The 12,486-nt window shown below is 45.7% G+C and overlaps 1 protein-coding gene across 2 annotated transcripts in view; it reads right to left on the reverse strand.

Annotated features, from left to right (window-relative positions):
- FRMD3 (FERM domain containing 3) overlaps positions 1-12,486 on the reverse strand; it is a 316,055-nt gene that overhangs the window by 66,970 nt on the left and 236,599 nt on the right. For both annotated transcript variants that reach the window (XM_060155298.1, XM_060155297.1), the window contains exons 8-10: positions 11,228-11,316; positions 8,146-8,209; positions 7,236-7,324 (exon numbers count right to left, since the gene is read on the reverse strand). In XM_060155298.1, the coding sequence (XP_060011281.1) occupies positions 7,236-7,324; positions 8,146-8,209; positions 11,228-11,316 (242 nt within the window). The remainder of the gene's footprint in view (positions 1-7,235; positions 7,325-8,145; positions 8,210-11,227; positions 11,317-12,486) is intronic.

Below are 12,486 nucleotides of genomic sequence, written 5' to 3' on the forward strand. Positions count from 1 at the left end.
CTGTCAAGGCAGGCCCCGGAGAAGACAATGTGGGAGCCCTAAGGACAAGCAGAGCACATGAGATCCACACCCCGGAGGGGGTCTGGACACCTAGGACAGGCTGCTGGCCAAAGCCAGCTTACAGACCATACCCAGTGAAGAGGAGAAAATGGCCCAGCAAGCCTGGCTAATGTGGGGCAGCGTCCACTGTGCCTCGTCCTCTGAGGATGTGCCTGCTCTGGGCCTGTCTGCTCCCCGCACCTCCAACCTTAGCCCTAGAGAGCCATGGGCCTGACACATGTTCCGTCACCGGATGCCTCTCCCCATCTTCTCAGCAGGGTTGTTGCTCCCACGTACTCAGAGATGGAGGGTGGAGAAACATTCTAAAGCACCTTCTGCTTTTCTTATTGTTTTGCTGTTATTGTTCTAGGTTCCTAAGGATCCTCGGGGCAAGGAAGTCTGCTAAAAGGATTACTAAGAGTCTTTTTGTTTGTTTGTTTTTGTCTTTCTTTTTTTTTTCTTATTAGTCATCCATTTTATACACATCAGTGTATACATGTCAATCCCAATCTCCCAATTCATCACACCAGAAGAGTCTTAATTACAGTTTTTGAAATTCAGACTCAACTCTGTGCCCATTTTATGGAAGATGCCAGAAGCTCAAAGGGGTGTGGACAGCAAAGCAATTCCGGTGACAGGGGGGCTCTTCTGGGGAGCAGTGGGTGGCTCTATCTCTCACCCGTTCAGCCTCAGCTCCTGCCCTTCCAAGTCCCGTGTGGAGGCCACTGTCTTCTCCTTACACCCAGAACAGTCCCTTGGCGGGTGGCCTCAGTGCTCCACCGCAACCACACAAACCCAGAGTGGCTCAAGAAAAACACATTGTGCAGAGAAAGTGAATAGCTGTCTGCTCAGGACGAGAGGACTGATATAAGCGTTGGCTTCTTCCTGGCAGCTGAGTGCCCTTGATGATTATTTGCATGATTTCATTTGCTCATAGACACTACCGAGAGCATTACCACCAAACCCACACCCTCCCAAATGTCCAGGGAGACGCCCGATAATGTTTGGGCTGAGATATTTAATGGAATTTTAACAGGGGAATTTATTCTGAGAGCTTGAACCCCACAAACCCCCTGGGAATTGAGAAACAGAGAGTAGGATGGAAGGAAATACGCGGGGGCAAGAGGAAGGCGGCTGGGTCACAGGACATGCACCTAGCCGTCCTTCCAAACCTGGCTGTGCATCGGCTGCCCCTGGAGTAGGGGTTAAGAATACCAGCTCTCAGGTTGCATCACTACAGAGTCTCATAAGGCAGGTCTGGAGAGGGGTCTGGGAGTTTGTATTTTTATCAAACACTCCAAGGTCATTCCAAGGCAGCCTACTTGCACTGGAGAAACTGAGTCCCCATATTCTCCTTGAATGACCCCCAGGTGGCATTTTACCTGAAGAAACAAGGGGCCAGGTTCTTTCCTGCTTTTGATCCTGTGACCTTGGTCAAGTCACGTTGCTTCTCTGAGCCTTAGTTTCTCTATAAATTTTTTAAAGGGTAAGGGTATTATAATACCTAATTCATAGTGTTCTGAGGAGGGTTAAATGAGATTAAATGATTTGAAAACACCTAGAGTACTACCTGCTCATTATATAATACTTTCCCTCCCTCTCTCCCTTTCTCCCTCCCCCATTATCACTCTCCAGACCTCTGTATTGCCTTCTCACTATTGAGCTACCAAAGCCAATCCTCTAAGCCACGACCAATCCCGGGAACCGTGTCAAACGCTCTGAAGGCCAATAAAAGAGCCTTTAAACTCTAGCTCTAGCTGACCTGTTCCAGCTCTCTGTTCCCAGGCTCTCCCATCAACGAGCCCAGAGCAAAAGGCTTCCTCCCAACCAAGGCAATCAAGGCACAACCTAGTGAAAACAGCAATTCTCTCTCCTCCGACCTTCTTCCAGGCCTGCCCTCTCCCCGCTTCCACCTCCAACTCCCCATCAAACTTCCAGCACAGAAGCACTGACTATTCTCAAACATCTGACCTCACAGAGAAATCCAGTCCCCAGTTGACCAGCACATGACTTGGCAACACCTGTGTATTCACATGGTGGCTTCATCACCGCTTTCCTTTCTGCTGTCACAGCTCTCCACCACCCCCACCCCAGAACTGCCAGGGCAGAGCCACTGTACCCAGAGACCACTGTACCCTTCCATGGCACTAGGGAGTTGTGACCACTCCTGACGTTGAAGGTGTGTTTTAAATGGGGTAATATATGTGAGGTGTGCACACACGCGGACAGTGCCTGGAACAGGCAAAGTGTTCTCTGAGTGTCAGTATCATCCGATGCACACACAGCACAGCTCTGCAGGACACACCTCCACTCACCCCTGCCTCTAGCTTCTCTCCTCTGGTACCTGCTACTACAGGGGCTGGGGATGGAAGTCAGCACACTGGGTGGTGCTCTAAAGGCCGCCTCTAGAACTAACAATGCAACTTCCCTTTTTCCCATGGTTTACAGCTTCTGGAGTAATCAGAGCAATAACAACATATGTTATTATTGAGCCCCTACTAGGGGCCATTCACCATCCAAAGCATCTTAAATACACTAATTCATTTCATCCTCACAGCTCTCCCCTAGGAGGAAGCAATCCACATTTTTACATGAGGAAATTGAGATAGAGAACGGTGAAGTCACTTAACAATGGTCACATCATAGAAGCTGGAGGAACCAGGCTGCAAACCCAGGCTTGTCTGTATTTTTAAAATAATGCTTTAGCCATGCAGGTTCTTAGACTTCAGAAAGCATCAGGATCACCTGGCAGGCTTTTGAAAACACAAGGTTCTGATTCAGTAAGTCTGGGCTGGAGCCCAAGAATCTGCCTTTCTAACAAGTTCCCAGGGGATGCTGAAGCTGGTCCAGGGACCCTAACTTGGCGAATCACTGGATTAGAGCATTGAACCCTAGGCTGCAGCTTCACACGTCCTGGGAAAGGTGTATTACTACCAACATCTAGTCCCCTCATCCCAGATTCTGAATTTTTAAAATAACAGCCTTATTGAAATATAATTCACATAAAGTTCACCCTTTTAGATTTTATGTTTCAGTGGTTTTCAGTATAATGCACGAAGTTAAAAATTCATCAGAAAAACATTTTCATCACCCCAAAAGGAAGCCCCCTGTACCCACTGGCAGTCCCTTCCTTCTTCCACTCCTTATCTCCTCTACTCCTTATCATGTTTTCAAGTTTCATCCATGTTGTAGCAGGAGTCAGTAGGTACTTCCTTCCTTTTATGGCTGAATCATATTCCATTGTATGGATAGACCACTTTCCTTTATCCTTTTATCTGTTGATGGGCATTTGGTTTAGCTATTATGAAGAATGCTGCTATGAACACTCGTGTACACAGTTTTGTGAGGACCCAGATTCTAGTTTAATTGGGTCAGGGGTAGGGTCCACGTTGGTATTGTTTAAAAGCTCCCCCAGCTGATTCTAACAGGCAGTCAGGCTGAGAACCTCTGGTTTAGAACCTTATTACTCAAATGTCCATGGGCCTGCAGCTCAGCATCACTGGGGAGCTTATTAGAAATATGGACTCTTGGGCCCCACCCAGACCTACTGAACCAGAATCCACATTCTAATAGCATCTCCGGGTAATTCACGTGCTCACTAAAGTGTGAGAGGTGTCCGTTTAGGGAGATACTCTGGGTCCTTGGCAACCAAGTATAATACTGTTCCTCTGACAAAATGTACACTAACTCCAGATAAGGAATTTATTAGGGACTGCCTTTATGTCCTGCACACAATTCCATACAAAGTTGGGAACAGAGAGTTTCATCTGAGCCTCCACTGTGTCCTCAGTGCCTAGCGCTGACATGGCATAAAGCTAGTGTGAGATAAAGATTCATCAAACGGAAGCACCAGGGAGCCACTGAACCCTTCAGGAAATCCAGTGTGCTTTCAGGGAATCAGCGCCCAGAAATGGCATGTTCCAGTGCTCATTTTAGGTGGTAGCACCTAAAAACACACGGCACAGAGGAAGCCCTGAGATGGTGACTATCTGAGTCTGTGTTGGGGATCCTCTGGGGGTTGGAGCAGGAGGGAGAATCAGAGTTTCTGCTGCTGGGCTCTGTTCCCAGGCAGCAAATCTCAGAGTCAGGGCTTTCAAACCTGATCAGTGGCCCCGGGCCAGCTGACAACTAGCACCATAGTCACATGTTAAAAGCACACTAGGGAATTCTTGGCCACTGGGCCTCCCTGTTGTCATGGCAGGTGAAGTGCAAAGGAGGGAGCAAACCACCCCCAACCCAGAAAACAAGATGAGGGCCCTTGCTCTGCCAGCCGAAACCATGAAGGCGCAGTGCCGGTCAGCTGGAAGCAGGGCCAACACCACTGCCTGGGAAAGGGACGGAGCAGGAGAGGAAGCAGGAGCCCACTCCTGAGCTTCACAGGATCAGAGCCCTTCAGAAGTGACCGGGCTCAGCAACCAACTGGCACTCAGAAGACTCCCACCATTAGTGAAGGGGGTAGTTGTCAGAGTCATAGCAGCAACTACCGCTTATGGATGGTCCGTGTGCCTGGCAGAACTACACACTGCAGGGCAGGGATTGCCAATCACATTTTACAGATGAAAAATAAATATGAGGCTCGACGTGTTCAGTGTTTTGTTCCAGGCCACACGGCTAGTAAGCGACAGTCAAGATTCAAACCCAAGCCTGTTGGCTTCTAAAGCCCACGGTCCTTAACACTAGGCCACAGTGATGCAAGCAAACCATGCCTGAGCCCCAGTTCCCTCCATTCTACATATGAGAAGGCTGAGGTCGGCCACTGGTCCAAGGTCACACAGCTGGGTCAGGACGAGCTATATCTCTCCTCTTTCCTAAGGAACAGGGATGGTTATGGGACAGTGAAGGAACACAGGGTTTGGGCAAAACTCAGATCAGTACAAATATTAGTGATTAGAAGTCCTAATGGGAGAGATGGGGTAGCCTGTCCCAACCAAAGCAGAGGTGTTGATGCAAGGACTCGGCCAACTCTATAGGGTGCCACCTGTGCTCACAGCTATACTCCCTGGGTTCTGAAGCATCTACAGATGATTGGAAGTGGTTTCTTTGATATGCCTAGTTGGCCCATTCAATGACAGAATTATCAGACCACTTTGTTAGCTGTCAGATAATGAGTGTATCCCAAAATGTCCAAAACGGATTCCTTCGATTGTGGGTTTTTTTCCCTTCTTCCCCCTCTTTTCAATTCTGTTTTTATCTTTAGTTGACTCCATATACCAACTGACTTGCTCACACGTGATAAAACAATATGTGTGCAAAAAAAAAAACTACTCTATGTCCTAAGTAATTAGATAGTGGCGATGGATGCATAACTTTGTGAATTATACTAAAAACCACTGAATGCATACTTTAAAGGGTTAATTTTATGGTATATGAGTATTATCTAAATTTTTTAATTTATTTTTATTTTTTGGCTGTACATGGGCCTCTCACTGTTGTGGCCTCTCCCGTTGCAGAGCACAGGCTCCGGCCATGGCTCAAGGGCCCAGCTGCTCCGTGGCACGTGGGATCTTCCCGGACCGGGGCACGAACCCGTGTCCCCTGCATCGGCAGGCGGACTCTCAACCACCGCGCCACCAGGGAAGCCCTAACTAAATTTTTAAAATGATTAAAAACAAAAACAAAAAAAATGTGCAGGCTCCAAGTAAAGACTAAGAGCACCAGACTGCCTGCCTTTCCTTTTCTCCACTCTCATGTGGATGGAGAGGTCTAGACATGATGATTTTTCAGAGGCCATCAGGTGTTCTTTGTGTACCAGTTCTCAAACACTGCAGGGGACTCACAGATGCCTTGAGGTCTCATTGATACGTATCATCCTTCCAAGAAGCACAGCATTTTGTGAATCATCTCATGCTCCTGACAGGATCTGCCCAGGATGTAGGGGTTTCCTGGGACACCAGACTCTCATTCTAAACCTGGGAAAGTCCCAGGCAAACTCACACAACTGGTCACCCAACCTCCCGGGGAGCAGTGAGCAATGAGTGAAGGGTCTCCAGTCCCCAATCCCAGTTCTGGTCCCCACCAACAACACAGTTTCTCTATTTTTATCTTTTTTACATATTAGGCTTTGCCTACACTTTCTGTTTAAGGGAAAGAGTTCTGTGACTGAAAAGGGGTTTGAAAAACACTGTTCCAGCCTTCATTCTCTTGATGGTCCTTGTCAGCCAAAGCCCAGGACGTTCAGAGATTCAGCATTTTCAGGTAAGTCTAATAAGAAAGACAGTATTTCAGTGGGGAGGGAGTCGGGAAATAGAGGAAAGCCGCCTGGATGAGCTCCAGGGATGAGCGGTGCTGATACTCCAGGCGGGGCTGGCTAGGTTCCTGACTGCATCCATCATCGCTGTTCTTCCAGTCAGCAAGTGTCTCAAAGAGGAGAAGCTAGAACTCATGGAAAAATCCTAAATTTTAACCTCTTTTGAAAGCTGAGAGCTTTATGGATGGTTTCTGAAGTCCTGTCCAGCACTGACTTTCTACAATCCTAGACTCTGATGGCATTCCACCCACAAACCTTTGGCTCTCATCTCTATATACTGAGGCCTTCTTACTATGAACATGTGCGACTCCCTGCCCGAGGTTTCTTTTCTAGTGTTGAGAGCACATTCAACCCATGCTCAGAGAGTATTAACTCTGCCCTCGTAAGTGTCTCTAAGCCAAAATGAATGGGGAATTAGTAGATAAACAGCCCAACCTCCTTGCTGGTCAGTGGGAGAACTTTGAGGCCCGTTCTACAGTCTGACAAGAGTTCCCCAGCAGAGCTGACCCCAGCTGCTCTCAGTAGTGACTGCTCAAGAACGTGTCCTGAATTGCTTATTTCTCCCTCCTCCACTCCCCTATTGGTATGTTCAGTAACCACATCCCAAAGAAACTACTGGCACAAACTCTTCTCAAGGTCTGCTTCTGAGGAGACACGAACCGAAAAAAGATCCCATGACAGGCTGGATGGAAATAGCAATATCAAAAGAAAAAAAAAAAAAATCCCACAGCAACTCTATGGGAAACACCCAACGTAAAATAAAGTTCAGGACTTGATCAGGCCAACCAGTGGTTGGGAGTCACCCTGAACAATGCACCACATTTATAATTCACTTAAATATACTGAAAAGGACTATATTAAAAAAAATGAATATGCAGCTGTTTGCAAAACATAAAGGGTTCCAGGGGTGCTTTTAAAACCTATGATTAAATGAATAAAAGCTACTTACTTATAAAAGGCCTGGTTCTCCACCCCACACTTCCAAAGATGTTTGCAGGCAGCTGGTGTTGAAGTATGGAACGCCAACATGGCTTTTTTCTAATAAAAAAATAACAAAACAAGAAAGGGCATGTTAAACACAGCGTATGTCGTTCATGTTTTTCCTTCAAGAAGTTACCTATTTGCATCCTGCCACTTACCAAACAGATCTGAAGTAACGGATGCATTACTGTGTTCTTAGAAGTGTTCCTGAAATGGTACTCCCCCCTCCCTCACCCTTTGCAGATATTACGAACCCATCCAGGCCCTGTTTCTGATAAAGAACAGCTTCACAATCCTTCTCAACACTCCAAGCATTGCCTAACTCTCAATCAGAGTTGGATGAGTTTAAAAACTTATTTGCCATTCTTGAATATCTAGTGCTTAAACCAAAAACTAGGATCAAGAAAATCCAGAAACTTCCAGACCTAGCTCTGAGGCTCAATGTTTCGGTAATGGCCTCCTCCCAAATGATGAAGCCAACTAACATTTTAAGATTCCCTGGCCTTACAGACTCTGTTTATAAAACTCTAACCAGCACTGGCTGATAGCTATCTTTAAGTATTATTCATTTGTTTTATCATTCTGGCAAATTACAGAGGTAGGAGGAAGTTCAATTTTCTATTTCTCAAGTTTATCACAGTCTAATTTTTACACAGGGGTATATGGACAGCATTGCTCACTGAATTTATTCTTAAATGTGCAAAGTCGGTGTTTATTTAACTCCAAACTTCCAGTATCATCACAGACATTAACATCGTGGTCTTCTGGGGGCTACATGACTAAAGGCACAGTTTACACTTGACTCTTTCTCCTGCACATACACACCTGCACACACACACATGCACACACAACAGACAGCTAGAAAAACAGTTTCTGACCTCCTTCTGGGTGCCAATCACATAAAACGTCTTCCCTTCAAACTTCAATTTGCAGACATCCGACCTAAGAAAAGAAAATCTCTTTGGGTGAGAAGAAAAAAAGTAGCAGCTAACCAAGGTACCTGGCTATCCCAATGGAATCCGCCTGACTCACAAATGCCAAGCAGACTGCAATGAAACGAGATGTTATCTTATCATGGCTGAAGGTCTAATGAGCGGCGAAGAGCCCCCAGGTGAATGATACAGCCATTTTCTTCCCAAGAGAGGCTCCGTGGGCAGCTCAGAATTATTTATTCCGTTGTTTTTACCCTGAAGCTGCACCTTTCCTCCAAGGAGCTCTAGGGGTTTCATGAACATTAATGACCAGAACAATGTTAATTGGTCAGCCCATTTTGCGAGATAGGAAGAATGTAGTTATTTCATATTCAGTTAATGAAACAATATGGATTCACAGTATCTGTAACCTTTCACATCCATCTCCAAGAAACACACACCACAATGCAAAATTTTCATTTCTGCTCTCCCTGTTGATAAATGAATAATTGTATTAGATACTGAGATGCTCAAAACTGTTAAGGACAACTTGATGAACTGTAGTCAAAAGACTTGAGGCTTCCTCTTAAGGAGCTGCTCAGTTAAAATCTGACTGAAATGTAGACCTAAGGTCAACTCCTTGGTGAGGAGACACGTGTAAAGAGAGGAGGGAATTCTATTTTTATTCCTTTGATCTAATTCCTAGGACAGTGAGGTGTGCCCCTGTGCTTTTCCTGGGGGAAAAGGAATTGTGAGGTCATATTAAGCTGTGGAGAGGATTTGCAAGAGTGACAAAGCTCAATGGATGTCAAAAACAAAACAGAACAAAACTAGGTTTAACGTGGGAAGAAAATTTATTTTAGTAACATGTACATGGCTGCTACAAATATGTGCCTAAGCCGTGGCTGGAAGGGATGGGGATGACATCAGCACCCCACCAGGAACACCAAGAGGTAGAATCCAGAAACTAATGGTCTGGTGACTGTCCATCTCAACTCTTCAGGGTAGCCAAGAAGAAACTAAAGCCCCAAATGGGAGAGACTTGCAATTAATCTGCACGTGAGACATGTCAGGTTCTAACCCAGCTACTCCAAAGTTGACTAGTACCTGAGAATCAAACACCTTCAGCATCCTCAAGCCTTTTGTAGTCCTAGGAGAGGACGGGGAAGTCCCTGCCCGCATTGCCCATGCTCCCCAAAGTCAGCAGAAATCACTAGGGAACTTATTCTGGAATGGACTGAAGTGTGGTTAACATTGGAGCTTCTTTACAGGTACTGAAAGTACGGGGAAGAAAACTGGTAACTCCACCATGTTACACATTCATAAAACATCCTTGTTCACAAATCAAATCACTCTCACACACACTATTTTACCTGCTTCTCCCCCATCTCCTTTCTTTCCTATGAAGCAGTCGGATATAACTGATGCCCATTTTATGGATGAGTACATTGAGACACAGAGAGTTAAGTGATTTATTAGAGGCACATGAGAGTTTGAGAATGATAATTGTGGGGGAAGAGAATAAGTGGGCACAGATGGGAAGTGAAAGTATGACATGAATAAAGGCAGTGATAGAAGATACTTAGATAAATTAGCATTCTTAGAAAGAGAGGGCTGATCATGAAAAAGAGCAGAAGGTGTAGGGAGCAAAGTGGACATGAGCTGACTATGCTAATCTAGTAGAGAAGGGTTGAAGGGAAGGCAGGTGCTAAGAGGAGAGTGCCAAGAAGCAGTGGTGGGGGGACTTGATAAAGAGTGCTGAGAGAAATCCTGAAGCTAACAGAACCATGAAACAGAGGTTCAGGTAAGTGCAAAAGAGCATTTCAAACCCAGGACTGAGGATGGATGCCCACTGGCCCATCAAGAACTGCAGACCCAAGGGCTCAGGCCAAAAGAGTGAGCCCACCACTCAGGGAGACACTGGGTGACAAATCTGTCAGGGACCATCAGGGAGGGAACCAAATCACGCTGAAGCTATGAACCAGACTAAGCCCTTACAATATTCCAATGCACATAAAATGTTCAGCCCTCTTCACTCTTTACTAAAGCTACTTTGTTCCTTGATTGGACATAGTGGGCACTGCCGGTCCATCCTCCCATGTCCTTCCAGAAACAACCCAGACTTTATTCTTCCTCTAGATCAACTGTTCATGCAGATGATGCTCTTCCCAGCCCCAAAAGGATGGACCTTGATTTGACCAACCTCATCATGGAATTCTTCTTCTTGGAAGGATTAGTTTAAGGGGGCGCATATGATCCTATCCTGCCCAATGAGATACACAGGAAGTCTCCTACAGAGCTTCTGAAAAAGTTACCCTTGTTTTAATAGGAGACACATGGAAGGGGCTGCTCTCCTTCAGGGAGTGTTGCTGTGTGAAGATGTAAGGGCCAGAGTTGCGCACATGGCCATTTTATGAGCACAAGCCTGGGGATAAACCCACCACCCTGGGATGGCAGAGAAGAGAATGGAGGGGTCCAAGTCCTTCACGGTGTTGTCAGGCAGTTCAGTTAGAGGACCATGGGGCTGCCCGACCCCTGGAACTTTTGCTGTTTGAGATAATCAGTCCTCTCATTTGTAAGCCACTGTGAGCAGACATTCCTGTTCCTTTAAGCAAAAAGCATCGTCACTGATACACTGGATTACAAAGGGGGAGTCTAGAGTGAGGATTCAACAGAAGAGAATGGAAAGAAGTGAGTGGAAGAGAGGGGGTCCTGAGTCATTCAAGGGAACTTGCACATTTATCCTGCCCTGACCTAGCCCGTGGTCACCCCTCTGGCCAGTGTTTCCTCACCAGCAATCCTGGACACCTTTTCTTCAAAGGCAGAGCCCCCCGAGCCCAGGACACCCAAGGTCTAAGAAAACTGAGACTGGGTTCCATTTTTAGATGAATAATCTCTTTATAAGAAGTTCCAGGGCAGAGAATTGGATCCTAGGCATTCTACCTGACATTTCCAAGCAAAAAGTCAAAGGCTGGGAAAGAAAAACGAGATTAATAAAAAAAAACAAAGATTAAACAATTTTTTTGCCGAAGAAGTACTCACTACTCACCATTTTATCAAATGGATTCTCTTATTTCCCTGAAATACCACAAAGCCTGCAGCAGTGAATCCTAAAAACGTTGTTGTGCCTGTTGAATCCTGAAAAAAAAAAAAAGACATAAAAACATATTTGGATTAAGGAATATAAAATAAAGGATAAATGATATGCTTATTCATCCTCACGCTGGGTTAATTTCAGGTTAATTACAATGACTGTAGAAATAAACTAAGCTTCTGAGATGGGACTTCCAACCCTAGTACGCCTAACATTTGGGCGAGGGCCAGGAATGTATAGCTTTCCCGTCTGAGGAACGGACCTTCTGCCTCACCAGGAACCTCCTGGGAAAATACAGATTAGTCCCAAACCACTAGTCTACTTCCAAGTGCGTTCGGGTGCTGCCTGAGTTCTCAGATCTGCCCTACAATGTGGGAAAACTGTTCTTGGTTTTCATTAGCCCTGAAACCAAATCCCTGAGCATCTAATCTAAGATGACTCAATCCCACACAGGATTTCTGGCCATGTAAATATAAAGACATGTCTGGAAATGCCTACTTTGATTCCAGCCTCCACCAGGAAAACTAAGCATTGAGAAGGGAAGGCAAAGGAACAACAACAAAAACCAAGTCAGTCTCCAAGTAATAAATAAAACAGAGAGAGAGGCTCAAATTTGTCGATAAAATCTAATTCACTAAATGGAATAATCTGATTTATACCATTAGCAGGAAGAGACATCTGGCAAATATTCTAAAATAACTGTGTGGGCAGAGCCAGCAGAGGCACATGCCACTGTAAATAGGCCCCACTGGTGCTCTGCCCGGGCTGCACCCTCACAGATCCTGATGGCACTGGGCAACAGGCATTTATGAAGCTTCCCAGGTCCTTCTAATAAGCAGCCTGAGCTACATCTCTAGCACAAGGACTTCACCAAATACTATTAGCTGGTCCCATCTGGGTAAAAAAATGTTCTAGTATGACTCAAAAACATACCTTGAAGAGCCTGGCTGATATAAACGCTTAGTTTAGAATTCAGGTTAGAGTCTGACTGATGCATAGTTTAGGATATGGAAAGAACACTGTTTTCATAAAACATTTCTGGAAAACATGCGCTTGAGCCCCACTTTGGGAGCTTGTTTAAAAGGCAGATTCCCCAGCTGCACCCCCAGTGATTCTGATTCAGTGGCCCTGGGGTGGGGCCCAGGTGATTCTGACACAGGTGGTCTGGGTTTCCCACTTGAGAAAAATGCTGTCAAGTATTAATTCGAGAAAAA

This window comes from Lagenorhynchus albirostris, chromosome 7 (genome assembly GCF_949774975.1).
Source record: "Lagenorhynchus albirostris chromosome 7, mLagAlb1.1, whole genome shotgun sequence".
Classification (NCBI taxonomy): Eukaryota; Metazoa; Chordata; class Mammalia; order Artiodactyla; family Delphinidae; genus Lagenorhynchus; species Lagenorhynchus albirostris.